The sequence below is a fragment of the Petaurus breviceps genome, unplaced genomic scaffold (genome assembly GCF_028583685.1).
Source record: "Petaurus breviceps papuanus isolate PSGF00001 unplaced genomic scaffold, PetGlider_PUasm1.0 90849, whole genome shotgun sequence".
Classification (NCBI taxonomy): Eukaryota; Metazoa; Chordata; class Mammalia; order Diprotodontia; family Petauridae; genus Petaurus; species Petaurus breviceps.
This window is the reverse complement of record NW_027187361.1, coordinates 10568613-10592197: the sequence shown is the minus strand read 5'-3', so window position 1 is coordinate 10592197 and position 23585 is coordinate 10568613. Positions and strand designations below refer to the sequence as shown.

General features: G+C 36.6%; 1 protein-coding gene across 4 annotated transcripts in view; it reads right to left on the bottom strand.

Moving 5' to 3' along the window:
• The window catches only part of PRKX (protein kinase cAMP-dependent X-linked catalytic subunit), a 151412-nt gene that overhangs the window by 55874 nt on the left and 71953 nt on the right, over positions 1 to 23585 (bottom strand). For all 4 annotated transcript variants that reach the window (XM_069072835.1, XM_069072833.1, XM_069072834.1 and 1 more), the window contains exons 2-3: positions 21968 to 22136; positions 2309 to 2572 (exon numbers count right to left, since the gene is read on the bottom strand). In XM_069072835.1, coding sequence (XP_068928936.1) covers positions 2309 to 2572; positions 21968 to 22065 — 362 coding nt within the window. In that variant the 5' untranslated portion in view covers positions 22066 to 22136. The remainder of the gene's footprint in view (positions 1 to 2308; positions 2573 to 21967; positions 22137 to 23585) is intronic.

Here is a 23585-nt window from a genome sequence, read left to right as displayed (position 1 = left end):
AATTACAGTAAAAAATACTGACCATCAAGATTCCAATGTATCCAGTGAGGTTCTAGAAATGAAAACTTAAGGTGACTTATACTAAACTTATTCCCAGATTATAAAATTAATTACAGAACAATTGTTCAGTGTGCTGTTCTAAAACAAAGCTTCAATCAAAACTAAATATAACTTTTCTTCTTGGACTTACAGTAATTTTTCTGTATAAAACAAAGTTTGAATACCAAAGTTGAAAAAAAAAACAATTATTAGTTTTTTTAGACCCTAAGATCCTTCAAAGCACCAAAAAGCAATGTAAAAATAATGAAATCTTATCAAGTAATGAAGTAATACAGAATATTTTTAGTAAAGTACTATTGTTAAAATGTTTTTAAGTATGCTAATGACACATTTATATGAATTTTAAAATGTACCTTGTATCATGGAAGACTCTTAAAAAGTAAAATTTGCCTTGTATTACTAAACATACTGAAAATATTTTAAAATACTTTTCTTAAATATACATTTATTCTTTGTTTAAACCATACTTGTTTCTTTTTTTTTTTTAAGAAAAATCATACTACTTCTATGCATCCATGCAAATCTAAAGTAGACATTATGATCCCAAATTATTCTACCTCATTTCTACTATACGAACCTTATCCAACAATCATGTATACCTAGAAAACAAATATGGGACAACTACCATGTTAAGAACAGGACTGGGGCGGCTAGGTGGCACAGTGAATAGAGCACCAGCATGGAGTCAGTAGGACCTGAGTTCAAATCTGACCTCAGACACTTAACATGTACTAGCTGTGTGACCTTGGGCAAGTCATTTAACCCCAACTGCCCCTCTAAAAAAAAACACAGGAAAAAAAGAACAGGACCAAAAGAGGTTGTCTTTTACTAAAGGATTTAAACTGGTTATCTTCTAAATCTATTTGACGATATTAGATATTAAAGAGACATGAGAAAGAATAAAAGTTCCCATCAAGCTATGACTTGCATACTAGGAGAGATTTAAGTTCATTTTTAAATTCTCATGGTTATATCAACATAATACCAAATTCCTCTAAGCCACTAATATCTGCCCCTCCTTCAGTTTTCAGTTAAAATAATTTTTTCTGCGTTAATTATGCTTTCTCAGCAATAAGACTGGAGTATTATAAAAGCAAAAATAAAACATTAATAGTTTAAAGAGACAATTCCAATACTTCTATTTTAATCAGTTTTCCATAGAAACTATACTTTTTTAAAATAGTTAGACATAAAGTCTTGGTTTCCTCATCTGTAACATGAGAGGGTTAGACAACCACTAAAACTGATTCCTCTTCGCAGATGAAAATTCATAACAGCCACAGTGTGGCAGCACCTACACTCTAAACCAGGTTCTTAAAACCTGTCAAGTCACTATGATTATATAAAGCTTTAGCTGACACTCCTTTTTTTAATGCACTTCTTTAACTTTATCCTTATGGATCTAAAAAATTGATTTTTAAAGGGCAGGGATAGCTTTTTCATAGAACATTATGAGAAATCATTTCATTTAAAAAAACAAAAATGATTGAAGAAGACTATATAGAAGAAATAGTATTAATTCCTCCATGAAAGCAAAATGTCAATTTTCCTGAGAAAGCCAAACTCTATAGGCTACCAAAGCAGAAAAATAGCTATTTATAGAATGTTATAATTTGGCATACATCTTTATCTGACCTTATATGACAAGTTTTCCACATAATTTATCTGTTTGATAACTGAAGGATAAATGTTTGAGGTAAATCTTTCTAGAATATATTATACAGTTCTCTTTCTTGAATATTCAGAATATAGTTTAATATTATTATTTAGAATATAATGCAATATTCAAAATATAATTTAACTTTTTCTTGATTACTCATGTTTTAATGATGAACATCAATTATCATACTGTGCTGTAATACAGTAATGCTCTTAGGGCCTAATGAGATGCATGGGAACAAACACTAAATGATCCCAGACTGTTGTTTTATTAGATGTTACTACTTTTTATATTTGTTCATTCTCTTCTGTCAAAATAACTTCTTACAACTAATTAATTCAACCATTCATTATTTGTAAAGATAATCTTACATACAGACATGTGTATACATGTATATAGATACACATATGTGTGTGTCTGAATGCATATATAACACAAATATCATTTACACAGAATAAGCACTTTAGTCATGTAAAAATGATAAATCTTATTAACCAAAAAGAGGCATCTAAGTGGTAAATAAATAATTTTTCAACTATTAACTTTCATAATTTTCAAATTTCAAAATTAAAAGACTTTATATCTTACCTGTCTACTAGCTTTTTAGCAAATCCAAAATCAGTGAGTTTGATATGGCCTTCTTTATCTAATAATATATTTTCAGGTTTTAGATCTCTGTAAACTATTTCTTTGGAGTGCAGGTATTCTATTGCACAGATAATTTCTGCAGAGTAAAACAGTCCTGTGCTGTTATTGAACCGTCCCATATTTCTCAAGTAGCTGAAAAGTTCTCCTCCAGGAACATACTCCATTAACATGTATAAAAATCTTTCATCATGATAGGTCCAGTATCTGCAATATATAATTACACATTGTTAGTAAATCACAAGCCACACTGATGTATTAAGAAGCAAAATTTCCAAATTGTCCCTTGGGAGAAATCATTTTAAGTTTAAATATCATAAACAAAAAGTAGTTAACAGATGTCATGTTTATCATATAGACACCAGGTAAGAATGACATTTGGATTAGCATGATAATCAAAGGCAGGTATTTGTACTATACCCTCACTAAACAGAAGAATTTTTTAACCCCTCTTCCCCCCCAAAAAAGCATAAATCCAAAGGCACAAAAAATGGAGAATGTCTAGTTACCTGTACAAGTTGGCATTAAAGAAGCAGCTTGGACAGCATGAAATCATAGCTAGTGACATTTACATATAGAGAACAAAGTAATCAAGCATGAAATATGGACAGAGAAAGGCACAGAAGAACTAGAATGTTCTTAGGAAATTTAGTTCAACACTTTCATTTTACAAATTAGGAAACTGAGGCCCAAACGAGCAAAGTGACTCCTCTAGGATCACATAACTTCAGAAATAATAACGATTTTGTACTATAAGCAACATGATGTTCTCTTATGCAGAAAAAGAGAAGGAAACAAAACACTAATTTGTGAAAGGACTATAACAGTGAAATAATTTGCTTGAAGTAACACAACTTGGGGAGGCTAGGTGATGCAGTGAATAGAGCACTGGCCCTGGAATCAGGAGGACGTGAATTCAAATACAACCTCAGACCCTTAACACTTACTAATCATGTCATCTTGGACAAGTCACTTAACCCCAACTGCCCCTCCAAAAAGCAAAAAACAAACAAACAAAAAAGGTAACTTGATAAGAAATGTCAACCAGGTACTAAAAGAAGTTTGTCCTTTTTTAGGTAAAGAAAAGAAATAAGCATTTTAACAACCTTGAGTTCTAAGTGACGTGCATCTTTACATACAAATGGCCACTTGCATATAGCTATTTTCCCCCTATCCCCCAACCACCAAGGTTTTTTCCGTCCCCCCAGCTTGTGTCAATCTAGCATCTACCTGTCCTGGCATAGTGGTGTTACCTGCTAACAGGAAACTGTCTGACCTGCTGTCTCACCTATACTTTGTTCTTATTTCATCCCCCTACATATCAAATTTCCTTCTGGGGCTCATACAGGAGTTATGCTTCCATGTTTCCTTTAACTACTTAGAGCTGATTAAATTACACTTCATATCAGTGTCTAGCATGTACATATAACCTCGTTCTTTTTCCCTCCCTATTTTAACTATAATTCTCTCTTCATTTTATTTGTGAGAGAAAAATGTTTAAATGCTCCGTCTCTACAGCCATCTGAAGTTGTTTTAGGGGCCTTATACTCAGTGCTCCTCATCCTTCCTGGACTCCCCAGTCTCTATATTACCTAGTAAGAGCCCTAATCTGCTTCTCAGAGCACTCCCATTCTTTAACTGATCCTCAGATGCCTCTGTATCACTACAATTCATCACTTCCCACTCCCTATCCTCAGGACAGGGTCAGGAAGCTGTTGGCTACCATTCCTTTAGTGTAATACAATGTTTTTCACCAAGCCAAGTCAGGAATTCATGGACTGAGGGGATAAAGGGAAAGAGGGATATGAGAAATGTATTCGTGGTATGTTTTTCAATTTACTGGAGGAATCAACCTACCCTGCCATTTGTAATTAGATAAAGAGAACAGATCACTACTATCCCTTTTCTCATCTTACTGGCAACATTACACGTGTTTGTGCGGAGGTAGAGAATGTCTTGTTTTATTTTTTTAAAGTATTAAAATTGCAAGAATAGTTTTCTATTTTTTAAAGTTGCAAGCACATCATCTCTCAGCAATATTATAAGCTTTTGTGGGCTAGTCTAAAAACCTAATCAGTATAAATAACATTGTTGTTTCTATGGAAGGAATAATTTCTAGTTTCACAAAGATTGTGTACACATCAATTCTGGAAACAAAAACAGTTTGTAAAGCGGGGTCTTCCTGAGCCTCTTTATACACTGTAATGTTTATAATCATTTGACTGTTATTCCAAGTAAAAGCAAGGAGTTCCTCAGTATAACTTGCCAGCAGCAGCAGTCCTTGATGCTTTGCCTAAATTACCAAGACTCTATCCAAACGTTAGTAGTTTCATTTGCTGTGAGTATGACTAATAAATAGGCAAGGAGGATGCAAGTCTAAAAAGGACTGCTGTTTTCAGCCTTTTCTGGTCTTTACAATGTGGAGCCAATTATCTGAGTATTATAGGAGAATATATTCTATTTTTTCTCAGCTGTTAAAAACAATACTGGATACTTTACAGGGTTCCTCAGGGGCAGAAGAGAGATAATGGATTAAGCTGAAGTATCTTAAAAGGAACATCAGTGTGGGTTAGGAGGATAGAATTACAGTTATAAAGCTTTCAAGATTAGAAGAATAACAGAAGTATTTGATTCCTAATGATGATACTGGCTCAAACTGTATACACAAGTCTTAAACTCAGAGCCAAGGAAGGAAAGGACAGTAGACCTGTAGTCAAATGTATTGGGTTTAAGTTGTAGCTCTGTCACTGGGCCTTGAGCAAGACAATTAAACTTCTGAACTTCTGTTTCCCAGTCTACAAAAATAGCTGTCCTGGTCATCAAACAAAATTACTGATAAACAAATGAGATGAATGCACATGAAAGGCAGTTTTAAAGCAATTTATAAATGTAACGTATCATCATTTATTATTATAAACATATTAGTACATGGAGCCAAGAGACTCTAGTTGACTCTGGCACTAAGTGTGATCTGGGCCAGTTTATAACCCCAAGTGAACCTCACTTTCCTCACCTATAAAATGGAGCGCTGAAAAATCTTTGAGGTGTTACAGCTCTAAAATTATGTGGCTCTCACTCATCTCTCTAATAAATTATATCAAACCACTTAGAATTCAGTTACAATAATAGCTGATAGTGCTATTTTATCTCTACTTTTAATAGTTTATTTTTGTAAGGTGATAATGATAAGATCTGTGTTTTAGGAAAGTCACTATGGCGTATCAGAAAAAAATAATTTCTACTCAAAAGGTACTTATTCTAATAGGGAAGACAACAATTATATACATGTGCATGTATTATATACACACATGTATGTGTACATATGTATAAGTAAGTGTGTATCATAAGATTAATATACACACAGAGCCATACACAAACACAGACATAAAGTAGTCAAAATATATAAGATAGTTTCAGAGGCATGACAATAGCAATTTGGAGGATCAGAACAAGGGTTCATCACGTAAAAGCTGGTATCTAAACTGCATCTTAAAAGAAAAGACCAACTTTATGAGGCAGAAGCAAGGAGGAAGGGAGACTATGCGTGTGAGACCACCAATATAAGGATATGAAAATGGAAGAAATAAGAGTATGAATGAGAATGAGAGAGGTCAGCTTGGTTGCATAGAGGAGGATGGTAGGGGAAATAATATCCGATGAGGCTGGGAATATAGCTGGGGTCAGATTAGATTATGTTTGAGGTTTCTTCTAACTCTAATTTTCTATTAGTCAATGAAGTGTAGCAGCAGTGGGCACCCCGGCGTCCCCAGGGTTGCTGCCAGCACAGGTTCTTGGATCTTTGATAAAGGAAAGCAGCTCAAAATGGGTTAACAAGCTTACTTTAATCAGTCAAATATGTATCATTTACCTAGTTCAGGGGAAAAAGGTCAGCACCCTGAACTTCAGAGTATACAGACAGAATTATCAAGATGGAGAAACAGATCAAGTAGACAGTTTCCAAACTGTCCAACCATTACATCCATACCAAATCAACATCTGGGTTTTTCAAAGCCTGGGGACTCTCAACAACAGGTTCCCAGAATCTCATCTGATCAAATCACAGAACATGTCTCAAAGTGAGCCCCAAAACAAAGCTACACATCAGGGCTTATATAGCCTTCTCCTGGCTCAGAGAACCTTATTGACTCACTGGCCAATCAAGAAGTATCTACTGAAAAACAAGCCTCCCACCCCAGGCTCCAGGTGCACTTTAGCCTAGGGGCAGGGAAGATCTTCAAAATTTACATTCCCAGTACATGAAGATAAAGTAAAAATTAGGCAAAGTCTGAAAAAATCCAAATAACTAACATTTAAGCATAATGTAAACATATACCATAGCAATTTCTGAATTCACGATAGCCTCAAGAGGTAACATTTTGCAAAAGGAGGTAGTAGTCCAGATAATAAAGTATGAACAAAATTTAAGCTAGAAATCATGAGATTACCAGTTTCGTTCTTCTTCCAGAAATTGCAAGAGGGAGGTCAATTAATATTACAAGAATAAAGCTAAATATACCTTGACACAGATTTTGCTACCACAAAGATAGGCCACAGTAGTGATGAAGAAGTTAAATTATGTAGGCATCTGCTGGATTTTTTCACTCTGTTGAAAGAAGAACAACTAATTCTCTTGCATTGCTGATAATTTTGTCTTTCAAAAGTTAGGATAACAAATAAGGAGAAATTCTATTCTATATATGATCCTCTTCAATAAGTAAGAATTTGTTGGTCAGATGGAAATCATGGGAACCTTGATTGCAAGAAGCAACTTTTCCTTCCAAGAGTTTATGACAAAAGAAAACAAAGCTCGGCTTTACCTGACATATTCTTTATATTTTGGATGAGCAGATTTCAAAGGGTTCAAAAAGTAAATGGAATTCTATGCCTATATTCTACAGGAGAGGTCAACCCCTGAATGATTGGAAGCTTTCAAGAATGAAATTATGAAAACACAAAGAGAAACAATTCTGACAAGCTGCGAAAAGGAGAGATGTCTAAGGAGGTTAATGTGGACAGGCTAAAACGTTGGGCCAAATATAATTTAATGAATTTTAATGAGCATAAATGTAAAGTACTGTACTTGAATTTTTAAAAATCATGTAACACGGCAGAGATAGAGCTAGACAACATTTCTTGCTGAGAAAAAACCTGAACGTTTAAGTGGACTACAGGATGAATAGTGTTAATGACATCAACAGTGTGATCAGGAAGCCAAAAAACCTATCGTAAGTCACATTTAGAAAGGCAAGCTGTCCAAGTTAAGTATAGGAATAGCCTCACTGTGTCACTGGTCTGACCACCTTATCACGGTGCTCGTTTCTAGATGCTATATATTAGAAAGAGTACTGGTAAGGTGGACCATGTCAAGAGAAGAATAGTCAAAATGGTAAAGATCCTAGAGTTCAAGTCACATGAAAACTAGTCAAAGGAAGTGAGAAGGAAAGAAGATGTGGAATCAGGGGGATGGCAGCTATCTACAAGTATTTGGGGGATGGGGGAGCTGACATGGAAGAACCAGGTTCACCCTGTCTGCCTGGCCACAGAGGGCTGAACTAGGAGTTGAAAAAGAGGCAGATACAGGATTTGTGAAAAGAAAAAACTTGTTTTTTAAGAATGAGAGCTATTCATAAATGTGATGGACTACTTCAGGAGGTGGTGGGTGCCCCCTTACTTGAGATCTTAAAAAACATTATCTTTGGGCACAGAACAGTAAAGGGCACTAGACTTAAAAGTTAGAAGACAGTTTCAAATCATTATTAGCTCTGTGACCATAAGTAAGCCTCTTTGAGCTTCAGTTTCCTCATCTATAAAATGAGGATAATAATGGTATCTGCCTTCTAAGATTACTATGAAGCTAAGTGGCACAGTAGATAAAGAATGTCAGGCTTGGAGTCATGAAGACTCATTCTCCTCAGTTCAAATCCCACTTCAGACACTTGCTAGTTGTGTGACCCTGGGCAAGTCACTTCTTCATTTGCCTTAGTTCCATACCTGTAAAAATGAGCTGGAGAATCAAATAGAAAGTCACTCTAGTATCTTTTTCAAAAATACCCCAAAATGGGTTCACGAAGAGTCAGATAGGACTGAAACAACCAACACCACCAATAAAGCTCAAATGAAACTCATGCATGTATAAAATGCTCTGCAAACCTTAAAGTGCTATATAAATCAGTTATGTTCTGAAATCGGAAGTCATTCTTTTACATGCCGGCTTCTGGGGGGGTCCCATCTAATTCTGAAATCTAAATCTAGCAATTCCACAAAACCTTAAGCATGCTAACTCTTTTATTGCATCAATATAATTCATAAAAAAGCTAATTATTACTCAAGTGGCAAGAATTTAAGTGTTTATACAGTTTAGATATTCTGAATATTCATAATGGTTTAATTTTAATTTGAAGTTCATAGGTTCTGTATTTAACCTGATTTGGGATTAACCAGTCACTAAAGTAGATAATTCAGTTAGTAGCATTTGGTAAAAATTGAAAATATGTTAATATTTTCAAAAACATTTTGAAATTTTCAGTGAAAATTAATTTATTACTAGGATTAATGTCAGTTATTAATTTAGCATGAGATACTCAGATCATTCAGGCAAAATATAAAAGTAAACTCAATGGCATACATTAGAAGATAAATTACTTCCAGGGCAAATCTATACTTTCTTTACACCATCAGAACTAAAAAACTCACTGACGAATGAAATCCTAATCTGGATCCTATCAATTGTTACATAATTCATATAGAAACTTTTAGCTTGTTCCACCAATCTCTAGCAATGTACTAATATATTTTCCATTTTTCCTATGTTTAGCCTGTGACAACTCAGATTAGATTAGTTAAGATAGCAATATTTACCAAACACTACTGCAAGCATTGAGAGCTCTGTGGAATTTGTTATGTCACCACACACTGAATTCCTAATGCTGGAAGGTATTTAAGCAGAGGCCAGAAGATGATTTGTCTGAGTTTCTGTAAATGGAATTTGTGTACCAGGTGAGAGCTGGGCAAGATTATTTATTAGAACCCTTTTAGTTCTAAAATTCTGTGATAGTATAGTATTCATTAGGGAGATTATCAAAGGGAATAAAAGAAGCATTTTTCCTTCTGCCCCTGGAAACCACAAAACTCCTTGCCATAAGATCCCACAAACATTTTTCATAACTTCTTTATTCTGCTCCTAAGAGTGGCAGCAGATATTATGCAGTTTTCTTCATTCTCATAAATTCTGCTGCAGGGCAGGAAACAGGTTATGGGGATGGAGGGAGAGAGACTATTTCCTTTTTTTTTTTTTTTTAAACAAGTGGAAAGATTACCTCCAGCTCCCTGGGAAATACTGGACTAGAAAACTCTTTCCATATTAAATGCTGGGGAAGCTAAACAGAAAGGAAAATAATTCTTTTTCTACCTACCCTTCTAAAAGACAGCAACATTTCCTTTAACCTATACAATTTATTTGACTGTTCCCTCAAAAGAGACCCACATACCAATTTCTCCAAGAAGATACAATGATTTATTGGCTTCTTTTAACTCTAGAAAGAAATGTCTAGTGGGGGAGAAGCTGAGAGAGTGAGTGATAGGAAGCAGGGCAGGTGAGATCTCATCCACAAACTCCTCCAGAGAGACCTAGAACATGGACCAAACTGAATCTTGATGAAGAAATCCAGAAAAACAAAATCTTAAGTCCTATACACAGCCCACATCAGTATAAAGAGACAGAAAGGTCTGAGGACACTGGGGTTGAGCCAAGAGCTGAGCAAGAGGAGGTCCCAACAATAGAGACAGACAGGCACAAACTGGCAGCTTTGTAACCAACCACCTGCCCAGTTCTGGGTCAGAGATCCCCTGAAAAGAGACCTGTACAGGGAGTAGTCTTTCTGAGTAGGGAGGCCCTGGGCTTTGTATGGAGAAAGCAGGAAGTTTGGAAGCCAGCAGCAACAGGCTTATGGTACAGAATCCAGGGGAGGCAGAGTCTCACTTCCAGGACAGCCCAGCCTGCAGAAGAACAGCCAGGGCAGTAATCTCAGACCAAAAGAGAACCTCCAATTCTGCTGCCCAAAGTCAACAGAACTCTCCAGCCAGCTGATAGGAATGAAGGCCAACAGCAGGCTACTCTTGTACAGCCTCAAACCCAGGTCCAGAACTTGTAAAACTCAAAGCAGTGAGGCAGCAATCTGTCTTTGTCCTGCGCATCACTCTGGATGCATTGTCCCTGTGATCCAGAAATAATGCAATATTCAATACCCCAAGAAAACAGCAACAATATCAGTCCAGACCTGCCCTTCAGAAGTGCAGCACAGAGCAGAGGTAACATCAAGTCCAAAGTCAAGAAGTAATCTGGAAAAATAAGCAATCCAAAAAAAAACCCCATCATAATGAATTGTTATGGCGGCAAGGAAACTCAAGACACAAACCCGGAAAACGATAATGACTCAAAAACAACTACATGCAGTGCCTTGAGAACAAACTCTACTAAAATTTCTTGAAGAAATGAATCCAAGGGGTGGCTAGATGAATAGTGAATAGAGCACTGGCCCTGGAGTCAGGAGGACCTAAATTCAAATCCAGCCTCAAACACTTAACACAAAAAACTAGCTGTGTGACCTTGGGCAAGTCACTTAACCCCAATTGCTCTCCAAAAAGGAAAAAAAAAAGAAATGAATCAAGAGGTAAAAGAAAAAGAAATTTAAACTTCTGAGTACTTCAGGAAAAAAATTGGAAAAGAAATGTGAGTTATGAAGGAAAGACTCAAAAAGGAAATTAACAGAATGGCACAAGAGGCACAAAACCTTGCCCAAGCAATAAAATCCCTGAAAATCTGAATGGACCAAATAGAAGCCAATGACTCTATGAGGCATCAAGGAATATTACAACAAAATCAAAGAGCTGAAAATAGAAGAAAATTAATATATCATAGCAAAAACAACTAACTTGGAAAACAGATCAAGGATAAAAAAAATTAAGAATCATTGGACCTCTTGCTCCTGGCCAAAAAAAAAAACAAACAAACCCAAATGGGGTCATGAAGAGTCAGACACAACTGAAAAATAACAAATTATTTGGGGTGGATAGGTGGCGCAGTGAATAGAGCACCAGCCCTGGAGTCAAGAAGACCTGAGTTCAAATCCAGCCTCAGACACTTGACACACTTACTAGCCATGTGACCTTGGGCAAGTTACTTAACCACAATTGCCCTACCCTCCGCCCCCTCCAAAAAGCCAAAAAAAAGAGTCATTGGACAACCTGAACACCAGGACCAAAAAGAAAGTCTTAGCATTATATTTCAAAAAAATCTTAAAAAAAATTTTTTTGACCATGGAGCAAAGTGGAAATAGAATCTACCACTTGTCTCCTGAAAGAAACCCCAAAATGAAAAACTTCCAAGAATATCACAACCAAAATTCAGAACTTCCAAATGAAAGAAAAAATACGGTAAGAAACCAGAAAGAAAGAATTTAATTACTAAGGTGTCAGAGTTTGTCTTGATTTAGCAGCCACAACCATGAAGGAAAAAAGAAATTTGAATACGATATTCCAGAAGGCAAACAGTATGGGCTTACAGTCAAGAATTATTTACCCAGTAAAACTGAGTACAAATGTCACAGAGGGGAAAAATGGACTTTTTAATGAGATAAAGGACTTCCAAGCATTTCTCATGAAAAGATCAGGGCTTCGAAGAGACTTTAGAGTTCAAACATGAGAGAAAAGAAATATAAAAAGGTAAATACGAATGAACAATGGTAAAGAACTAAACAAGGATAAACTTGCTTACATTCAAATATATGGAGATAATACATGTCTCCTCTGAGTCCTCTCATCATCAGAGCTCGTATAAGGAGTCCAATTTAAAAACAGAACAAAACAAAACACTGGAAGAATCAGGCATATGAAATGAAATTTTTAAAAATTATCCTAACTCTAACGCTTTTGCTTTATGATTTTAAAAAATGTGCTGTGTTAATTGACACAGCTTACTTCTTTGAGGTATTTTTAAATTCCAATCCTTCAGCTAACAATTGAGCAGGACACGACTACTTTATAGTTTTGGGGCCCAGTTTAAATTTTGGTATTTATAGACAAGATCAAGTAATTCTAGATTTCACTCCTGCAGAAACAGCCACAGTGGTGCTAAATTAATTGTTTTGGTCTACAGGGTGATCATCCCATATAGAAAAGGGTGAAAGGTCAGGTATTATGGAAACAAAGGAAAAACAAGGGAGAAAACTTTGCATCGTATGTATATAGGCTGTTCAACTTTCATGATAGTAACGACATGAGATCTTACACTGTTTCATCTCACCATTATTTAGATCTACAGCAGGAGAGTCACTTGTAGCAAACCAGTCCTTTTTTCACTAACCAAGTAACCACTGCAATCAAGTCACCTGCTAGAACTGCTGAACAGAAAGAAGGCATCTGGGATTCTTTGCCTAAGTAGTAACTTCTTTGCTTGTTACTACTAAGAGTTTAGAGTAGATAGAGCTGTAAAAGGACAGTCTTTACCCCCATATCTCATCATCTGTCAAAAACCCAGAACTCAAATGCTATTTTGGGCTTGTGGGGAGATTTTTATTTACTGATAAAGCATCATCTTTCTTTGCCTAGAAACGAAGACACCTGATATGTGGGTGTTTGAAATGCAAGTAAGTCAATAAAGTATGCATTTTTGCTCCAACAAAGAACGTGTTTAAACCATCTGCTGTGAAGTAGTTATGGCAAGTCACTATGGTTGTCTTACTTTCTTACTATTCTGAAAACCATCATTCATATGGCAAGATAGAATAAAGGTCAATAAAGATACATTTCTAAATCTCACTTAGTTGTAGCCTTTAAATGATTATTAAATAATGACAAAAATCATAATACTTCCCTCTTGAAATATATTAATAAAAAAAAGCAAGATTCCCTTGAGGCAAGGGTGGTATAAACACTAAATAGCCCTCCACAAAATGATAATAAAAATTAAAATGGGCTTGGGAAAATTTTCTTCCCTATCTCCCATAAAAGCAACAAATAAAGTGTTCTCTTCCTCCAAAGTGTGCGCACTTTTATAGAGGAGATTAAAGTTACTTGAAAATAACACAAAATCTTCATCTTCCCAAGACAAAGATTTAAGAAACCAAGCTTTAGCACCATTTACTTTTAGGGCTGGGTATATGTCAACCAAATCAGAAATGGAAGTGGATTTCAGCCTAGAAAAAAAATGAACAGAATAAGAAGAGGCCCTCTCCCCGCCCCACAAATGATAAGACATTCTAGGAAAGGATAAGAAAATTTTATGCCTTGCAGAATTCTTTATTTGCTTAAAGAGAATCCCGAGGATGGCTGCCCATGTCAAGATGCTCTCCCTGGACCCTCTTCCAAGTGAAGCTGACTTGACTTCTTCCTTCCTCCCAATCCTTGCCATCCTGTGATCAAGCTTATGTGAAACAACTAAATCATTTCACAGAACAAAGACTAAAAAAAAAGTCTGTAACAGTACACTATAGCAAGTGACAAGATGGAGATTCTGCTCTCGACTCAAGAGTAGTTAAGTGACAACAGGAGGTCACAGGAGAAGGCCACTGAACTTCTGCAGGAGTAGAGGAACCTTTGAGACACTTTTTAAGGCTAAGTTCAGTGACAGGAAGAGAGATCAGAGAAGGGGAAGAGAAAAACAAACCACAACACAATCCAACAGACGCATATGCTTTAGGAAGGGTGGAGTAAAAAATTTTAAAAATACACTGGTTTTCACCTAGAAAAAATGTCTTTATGTAAAAACAAAACTTGTACTATGATTTTTCCAAATTTGAATAATTACACATACATAGCTAAGCACTATACTTACTGGACAGAACAATTTGTAAAAGTTAACATCTCTCATTTGGCTTTTTCATGTGAACGCTGGCAAATGTCAATAAAGTTATCTCCAACATATATCTTTATTTCTAAAAATTCATTTAAGCCTCCAGAATACCATTTCTTAAATAATTACTATATTGTGTCACATAATGTCCTAAAAGACACTACCCTTTACTTGTCTAAAATCAACGCACCCAAGAAACGCCATTATCATCAGACAGGATCTGGTCTGTTAACACACATCCTATATAGAAAACTTTTATGACAATCGATTGTAAGCTAAATATTCAATTAAATGAATGTGTTTAACTCTGAAAACTATTAGCTTGTTTTTTTTTAAAATTGGTTTCTACCTTGCCTACGTTTTCCCCGGTATTCACCCTCACCCATCCCAGAGCCATCTCTTATGCATTAGTTTGCTAATTAAATTATTGGGGAAAAAAAGAATTCCCTTTTTTATCCTTAAATATCAGTATGATGAATCCTACTCTGAGTCAGAGAACCTTGGTTCAAATATCAATTATTCCCATTAATATGTGTGATTCTGGGCATTTCACTTAATCTCCCTTGTTTGCTTCATCTATAAAATGAAGGCGTGGGACTGGAGTTTCCTTTTATTTTAAGTCACGCTACTTGGATTCAATAATCCAAGAAAACTTATAACCTCTCTCTCCTACCCAAAGTGTTCAATATGACTGACTGCTATAGAGACTTTACAAAGTAGAAATTTTTAGAACTGAGTACAGAGTGAAACCTAAGTCCAATAAAATATGTCAAGATAACTTTAAAATAGAGATCTGATAAGCCACTTCACATTTTTAAAAAGATACACTCCTGTCAGTATGACAGTAAAAATATCCACTGGAACTCTGTTGCCCTCCTACAGCTAGCTAACATTGTAGCTAAAATTTACATGACAAAGATACACTGTAGCACTCCAGACCCTCTCCCAAAGAGGTACAAAGACGGGTAGCTTTCTCTCCTAAAGGAGGAGAATCTCAAGGGATCAATTGCCATGTTATAGTTTCAGGCTCAACTTCTAGAGTTCAGCTTCCAAGACCCTTTCTCTGCAAAAAGGGTGGAACAGGTGAAGGGCAGGACCAGTACTGACCATCTTTCATTCTGAAATGAGGAACAAAGGTATTAAAAGCTAGGATTAGAAGAAAAACCGTCAGATGGAAAAAAGATTTTTGTCAATTATCTCTGATAATAGCCTATTGACCAAGAAGATATCTGTGCCAAGTCCTTATATAATACCAATAGTCAGCCATTCCCCAATGGAGAAGTGGTCAAAGGAAATGAAGTTTTCAAAAGAATTGCAAAACACCATCACATGAAAGGCTGTTTGAAATCACTAATAAGAAAAATGTTAGACAAAACAATTGAGGCTTCAACTGATTTCCAGAAAATTGGAAAAGATGAGAAAAGATAGAACTAGTCAATGTTTTAGAGGCTGTGGAAAGACAAGCATGCTGACACACTGTTGATGGAGCTGTGGACTGGTTTGACCATTCTAGAAAGCAATTTATGTGGAAAAAATTGCTCAAAAAATCCCAAATCTCTGAATGTAAACCTCAAGAAGGTCTAAGACAATGATCCCATGGAAGTCAAAATATTCATAGCAGCACTTTTTGTGGTAGCAAAATAAATAAAACAAATTTTAAAAAAATAGAATAGTGGGTTCCCATAATTTGGGTAGTGAGTGACTAAATAAATTATAATATTAAATATAATGGAAAGCCACTGTGTAGTAAAGAACAACTAACATGGGAAATAGAAAAACATGGAGGGGGGGATATGAATTGATGCAATCAACAAGCATTTATTAATTACTATGTGCTTGCTGTTACAAGTGAAAGAATGAAACAATCTCTGCTCTCAATGAGTTTATATTCAAACAGGGGAAAGAACACACACAAAAATATATAAAATAGCTGGAGAGAGGGCACTAACAGTTGGAGGGGGATGAGGAGAGGCTTCATTTGTTTTGAAGGAAAAGAAGGATCCCACTAAACAGAAATGAGGAAGGAATACATTCCAGGGATGGAGAGGCAGCCAGCACATTGACATATGAGACAGAGCATAGCACGTAAGGAATAAAAAGAAGTCCCATTTGACAAGATCCCTAAATGGGGGGGAGGGGAGGTTAAGGGGGGGAAAGGAGGAGAGCAACATTCAACAAAGCTGCCAGGTTCTGAAGGACTTTAAAAGCTAAACAGAGTGTGCTTTCTCTTTTATTCTAGAGGAAACAGGAAACCACTAAAGTCGACTGAGTAGGGAGTGACATGGTCAGATCTGCACTGAAAGAATTCACTTTGTCAGCATGGAGGATCAAGGGCAATGAGGAGAAACTTTAGGTTGGGAGACCGATGAGGAGACAATCATCCCAGTGAGAAGGGATGAGAGCCTGCACTAAGGTTGGTGGCTTTGTGAATAAAAGAGATGGGGCTGAATGGGAGAAATGATGTGGAGGAAGAGACGGCAAGACTTGGCAACTGACTGGATGGATATGTGGGTTGAAGAAGAGTTAAGAGTCAAAGATAAGGGTCAGTTTAATGACCTGAGACAACAAAAGAATAGTGGTGCCTTCAACATTAATGTCGAAGTTTAGAAGGAAGGTTTTGGGGGAAAGACAATAAACTTTGTTATGGTCATATTTGAAATGTCTCCAGGGCATCTATTTTTTTTTTTACTTTTTTTTTTTTTGGAGGGGGGAGGGCAGGGCAATTGGGGTTAAGTGACTTGCCCAATGTCACATGGCTAGTAAGTGTTAAGTGTCCGAGGCTGGATTTGAACTCAAGTCCTCCTGACTCCAGGGCCAGTGCTCTACTCACTGCACCACCTAGCTGCCCCCAAGACATCTATTTTGAAATGTTCCACAGGTAATTGATGACATGGAACCATATAGCTCAGGTGAGATAGTAGGATTGAGAATGAAGAAAATAGAGCCAGGAAAACATACACAGCAACTATAGTAAAGTATGAAAAAAGAACACTAAAATGAAATCTGTGGTAAATATCATGGCCAATGGCAGCTCCAGAAAAGAAAAAGAAATACAGTTCCCTGTTTTTGTTGGATAGTTAAGGAACTATGAATGTGGAAGGTGAATGTAGAGAGAGAAATACTGTCAGGTTTTTTTGTTTTCATTTTTTGTTTGGGGCTTAACTACCTTCCATATCTACAAAGGCACTGGGTAGGTGGGTGGGTGTCATGGTAAGGGAATCTGAAGAGCTTCCCTGCTCCTTAATGGGCATCAAGTGGATCCCAACAGGCGGGGCTTGATTGGGGCAAGGCTTGTTTTTCAGGAAGGCCCACACCTTTTGTTATATTGTAACTAGGCAGTGGGTCACAAAGGTTGTGATATCCTCCGACCCTGAAGAAGGCTATATATACTCTGAGGTGAGGTTTTGCTTTGGGGCTCAGTTATGGAAAGAGTTCTGTGATTTGTCCAGATGAGACCCTGGGTAGCCACTGAGCCCCTGGCTCTGAAAACCCAGATGTTGGTGTTTCTCTCTCTATACCGTGTTTCCCCGATAATAAGACCTATCCCAAAAATAAGCCCTCCCCTTACTGTGTAAGATTCCTCTAAAATAAGCCCTCCCCTGAAAATAAGCCCTATTGAGATTGCTACTGTAGTGCAGGTGATCCCCTGCGCTACATGCTACATTATGGTATCTCTGTATGCACCTCCCCCCCCCCCAGGTGAAACGCACGCCGCACTCCGAGCTGCATCCAATCAGAGCTGCAGCAGTGAGCGCGTCATCCTGTTCTTCCCCAGTGATTTGCTTGCTGGCGCCATTGAGAGCAGTGCCGCGGAGGAGAGCTGAGGCAGGACAACATAAAAACCCGGTATGTAAGCGGGAGTGAGGGGGCATGATGGAGGATAAAAAGGGCATGATGGAGGAAAAAAGAAGAACTCAGGGGGCATGATGGAGTGAAAAGAAGGACTGATGGTCATAATTTTATTATTCTGTCTGTTTTGACCCCCAGACATGAGTACAAAAAGGAAGAGCTATACTGTTGAGTATAAGAAAGCAATTGTAGAGAGTCACATGTCACTGCTGTCAATGTTCATTAAAATAAGCCCTCTGGTGTTTTTCTGTCCAAAAAAATTAATAAGACAGTGTCTTATTATCAGGGAAACGGGTAGTTTGTATATAATGATCAGACAGTTAGAAGCACTGTCTGTTGGTCTGCTGAATTGTGTTATTTTCTCTGTCTACAGTTTTTGTCTGCTTGTAATTTCTGTTTGTATTTTCTGAAGTTCAAGGTGCTGACTTTTTCCTCTGAACTAAGTGAGTGATATGTGTATGCGTATAGATATAGACAGACAGACAGATAGATAGATAGATAGATAGATATGTTAAATTAAAGATTGTTGACCTCTTTAAAGTTGCTTTCCTTTAGAAAAGCAGATCAAAGAACCTATGCTAGTAGCCATCCTAGGTATGCTACGGTGCTTGCTGTTACAGTGCATGGGTCAGTGGGTGGGGGAATAGCTAAGATTTTTTTTCAAGTAATCAATAAAATTCAATTTTTAAAAATTATGTTATATTAAACTTCTAATACTTAACTACTTTCAGTAGTTGCATCAACATGCAAAATGTATTTCATGGGATTTTTTTAATGCTTATTCAGAAAATCATGTTTTATTGTAAATCTCTATACTGGGTTCCAAAGTACCCTGTGATGACAAATACTAAAGAACTATATATTTTTTTAATGAAATGCCAACCATTACATTTCTGGAGTGAATGACAGAATAAAATACTTGCTTTTATAGATTATGCTCATCAAAATCAGTAGAAATTAACAGATAATTTGTCACTTTAAAAATAAATATATTTTATTGCCATCAGTGCTTAAATATTTTCTTCTGACTAATGCTAAGATTTCCTTGGATACTTCTAATAGCATTTTTTTCTCACTTTCAAACATAAATTCCCCTAACCGTGTTTCCCCGATAATAAGACCTATCCCGAAAATAAGCCCTCCCCTTACTGTGTAAGATTCCTCTAAAATAAGCCCTCCCCCGAAAATAAGCCCTATTGAGATTGCTACTGTAGTGAAGGTGATCCCCTGCGCTACACGCTACATTACGGTACCCTCTGTATGCACCGTCCCCCCCCCCAGGTGAAACGCACGCCGCGCTCCGAGCTGCATCCAATCAGAGCTGCAGCAGTGAGCACGTCATCCTGTTCTTCTCCAGTGATTTACTTGCTGGCGCCATTGAGAGCAGTGCCGCGGAGGAGAGCTGAGGCAGGACAACTTAAGCCCTCCCCTGAAAATAAGCCCTCTGGTGGTTTTCTTTCCAGAAATTTAATAAGACAGTGTCTTATTATCGGGGAAACACGGTAGATTTTCCCAAAGTTTACAGGGCAGCTAGGTGGCACAGTGAGTAAGAACACTGGCCCCAGAGTCATGAGGACCCGGGATCGCTTCCAGTCTCAGATACTTAACACCCACAAACAAAAAACTGGCCGTGTAGCCTTGGGCAAGTTACTTAACCCCAATTGCTTTTTAAAAAAAAAAGAAGAAAAGTTTAGTCAGTTTGCAAATTGTGTTAGAAGTTCTCTTTCAGTAAATGGAGACTAAACACTTTTACACAGTCTTTACCTTACACAAAATTTCCTGGTGTTCTTCCACACTCATTAGCTGACTTTAAAATTTAATTAGTTCAATCTATATATAAAACAGGCACATACACCGCCCCCCTTACTGGATGGATACTAAAAATAAATTAACATTACATTCAAATATAAGCTACTGGACCACAAATTCCATTGCCCCAAAACATAAGTAAATGAGGAGTTTGACAAATATCAGCACATGCTTTGTAAAACAATATAATGGGAGAGTCTGATATAGTACAAAGCACATTGAAGCAAGAAGATATGGGTTCAAATAATTTTCCCACCTATGTGACTTTGGGCCAGCTACCCTGACTGGGCCTCAGTTTCATCATCTGTAAAATGAGGGGGTTAAGTAGGCTTTCAGGTGTCTTCTAGCTATATGTCTATCGTCCTTTAGGACAACTGTAGGACAGGTCCCTCTCCCTTCACTGCCTCTGAGGATGCTAAGCCTAACTCTTCCTCCTCTATGTGGTCATCAAGCTTATAATCTGGTAGCAACTAACACGCCAAGCTATCTTCCCTTTTTCCTCCATGCAGCATTGCATGGCATTTTTCCTTCATAATTCATGATTTAGAATCTAGTAAACTCTACCCCCACCCCACAAATACACACATTTGTTTTTATTCTATTCTTGTTCTTTTTCTCTCTTTCAACTTTTAGACTGCTATACCTGGAAGGAAAAGATTTGTTTTAAAAAAAAAAAATTAAAAACAAAAAGCTTTCATTTTGTCCTTTTTTTTGTTCCATTAGCAAAATAAACAACTAAACAAAGCCTCTTAACAGGGGCTGAATGTAATAGCATGTCAGTATCAAGAAAAAAATAAAATTAATTTTGAGGTGGAATAAAATATAAAAATCATTCAGTACCATCAACCTCTGAAACTCCTGACAGTGTCCAATAGCCCATTACAGGATTGCTACAAAAGATTCAATCTATTGTTTCCTCTTCTAATTAAATTTGCTTTTCCCATAGTGCCAATGGATTTTTTTTAATCTTATTTAAATTTATATTTTTTCTCTTTGACTTAATTACTAGTATTGCGAAACATTGTTCTCAATTTTTTCATTATTGATCTACTAGAAATTTAGCTATATTTACTACATATAGTAAATGGAAATGTCATATAGAGGGCCTAAGAATCCACTATATCAAAATTGTTTAAAAGTAGAGCTAACTACTACAAAACAAAGATCTTTCCAAAAATAGTTATTTTCTGTTATACCATAAAATGTGAATCTTTAATTTCTGATGGAAATTTTTTATGCAATAATTTCTGTGTTACCCAGATAGGCTTCAGAGCAATGGTCTAATGGGAATCCAGAAACTGATGAGTGAGTTTGGGCAATTCCCTTAAGCACTCACTGTTCCAGTTTCCATGACTCAGAATGGGGATTCCACCTACACTTACGTACCTAATAAACATGCACAATATAACTCCTTGCAGGAAGAGTACTATATAGTCACATTCATTTGATTATCTGTGCCCAAAAAAGCAAGCATGAATACAGACTATCCCAGATAGCTCAGAAGATCACATGAAGGAGTCAAGGCACAGCTCTCAACTAGTCATGGGCTATGGAAACAGGCAAAATAAAAGAGTTATAAAGTTCATGTAATTTCTTTGTTGTGATCATTGCATAGTATGGTAAGAATCTGACCAGGAGTCAGGAGAGCTACCTTTGCTATTAACTTACCATGTGACCTTGAGCAAGTCACCTTATTTGTGTGATAAGGCGGACAAACTAGATAACTGGCAAGGTCCTTACTCCTTAGTTTGAATGGTCCCTGATTTTAATTACATCCAGCCACAGGAGGACGTAAGTTCCCTCTGGTTACTTCTAAAAACAGAACTATGGCCCCAGCTTGCAGTGGCCAGTCAGTGTTTGTGGTCCAGCCTATGTGGTCTGGATGTTACACATAACTAGGAGTTGATTTTATTTCATTGACTGTTATTATAGTAAATAATCAGGATTCACATGTGTAACTGAAAATCTTTTTACATTTGTTATAGAATACAGTTAATTAACAGGTGAAAGAGCGCGCACACAGACACACAGACAGATACACACACACAGACACACACACACATATACCCTAAATGGGAGAGAAAAAAAAGACTTACAATCTTATCAGAAATGGATGGTTGACTTCTTTCAGAACTGATTTCTCATTGTGTACATGCTGCTCTTGCTTTAGCCGAATGACATCTGGAATGCTCATTACCTTCAATGCAAAATAATGTTTGGCTGTTCTTTCTTTCACTAGGTGAACTCGTCCAAAGGTACCTGTGCCTATAAATTTAAGAACAATGATAACAAAAATTAGTAAAGTTTCTCACATTCAAGAAAAGTGTGCTGATGAAATCTAAATAAGGAGTCAATCATTACTACCATCATAAACTGAGTGCCTACTTTCTAAAAAATCCTCTTTAAGGGTTTATGGAGAAAGCAAGGGGACAGTCTTATTAATATTTGCCCAGAATTTTCAAAAGAAATATAGCAGTGATATTTTGGTCACCCATTTTGCAAACTGATCATAACTGTATAAAAATTTCTAAAAGATGAAATAACACAGCATATTCTTTTCAAAAATCCGCTTCAAAAGTCACTATTTTCCAAATCTCTAAAAATAAACACAAAGGGGCATAGTACTGAAGCTCCTCATAAACTATCTCATTGAACTTGTGTGGAAAAGATGATACAGATGATATATTAGATTAGATGATATAGTAGGACCATGAGATCAAAGATTTAAAGCCAGAAGGGACCCTTAAAGGTCATCAAGTTCAACCCTTCATTTTACAGTTGAAAAAACTGATAAAGTTTAAATGACTTGCTCTAGGTCATGCAGCTAGTAAATGTCTAAGGCAGCTCTTTAATCTAAGTTTTCTTAAGTCCAGGGCCCTGTCCACTACAGACATCTTCAGCGCTGATTGAACAGCTAACTTCCAAGAGTAGCCATTAACTCCTCATTTCAACTGGGGAAAAGGTATCTAGAAGACCATTCAAAGCCTCTGCCCTTAGCTTTGTATTTTTTATTATTTTTATAAATAACTCTGATGAAGGCACAGATGGCAAGCTTAACAAAACATGGGAATGACAGACAGGATCCACAAAAAGAACACTAAATGGAATGCTATTTTAAAATTTTAATAGGTACAAATATTAAGGTCTTCCATTTGGGTTCAGTTAGGCTATTTTTTCTGAAATGGATTTTGGTCATTTCAGTGGACTGCAAGCAAGATACATGGTAACAACAACAACCAAAACTAAAGACATATTTAGTTGCATTAAAAGAGACATCCCAGGAATGTGGAAGGTGATAGTCCAGTCAGACAACATCTGAAGTGTCTAATTTTGATTGCCACAGTTTAAGGAAAGATACTGATAAATCTGGAGAATACTCAAAAGGAAATATGGCATGAGAGAAAACAGGATGGTGAAAGATCTTGAATTCATTGAGAAAAGAAAAGTGAGTAGGAATGGAGGAGGGAAAAAGAAGTTGAATGAGAGTTGTCTTCATGTATCTGCAGGGCTGTCAGATGAAAGAAGGATTAAAATTGTCTTGCTCAGCCCCAAGGGACAGAACCAGGAGCGATGGGTAGAAACCATAAAGAAGCAAATTTCATTCTCAATTAAGAAAAACGTTTTAAGAAGTAACACTATTGAAAAGTAGAAATGAGCTAAAAGAACATACTCTTTCAAATAAGCTGTCTAAACTCATTAGCCCTATTTTACCAT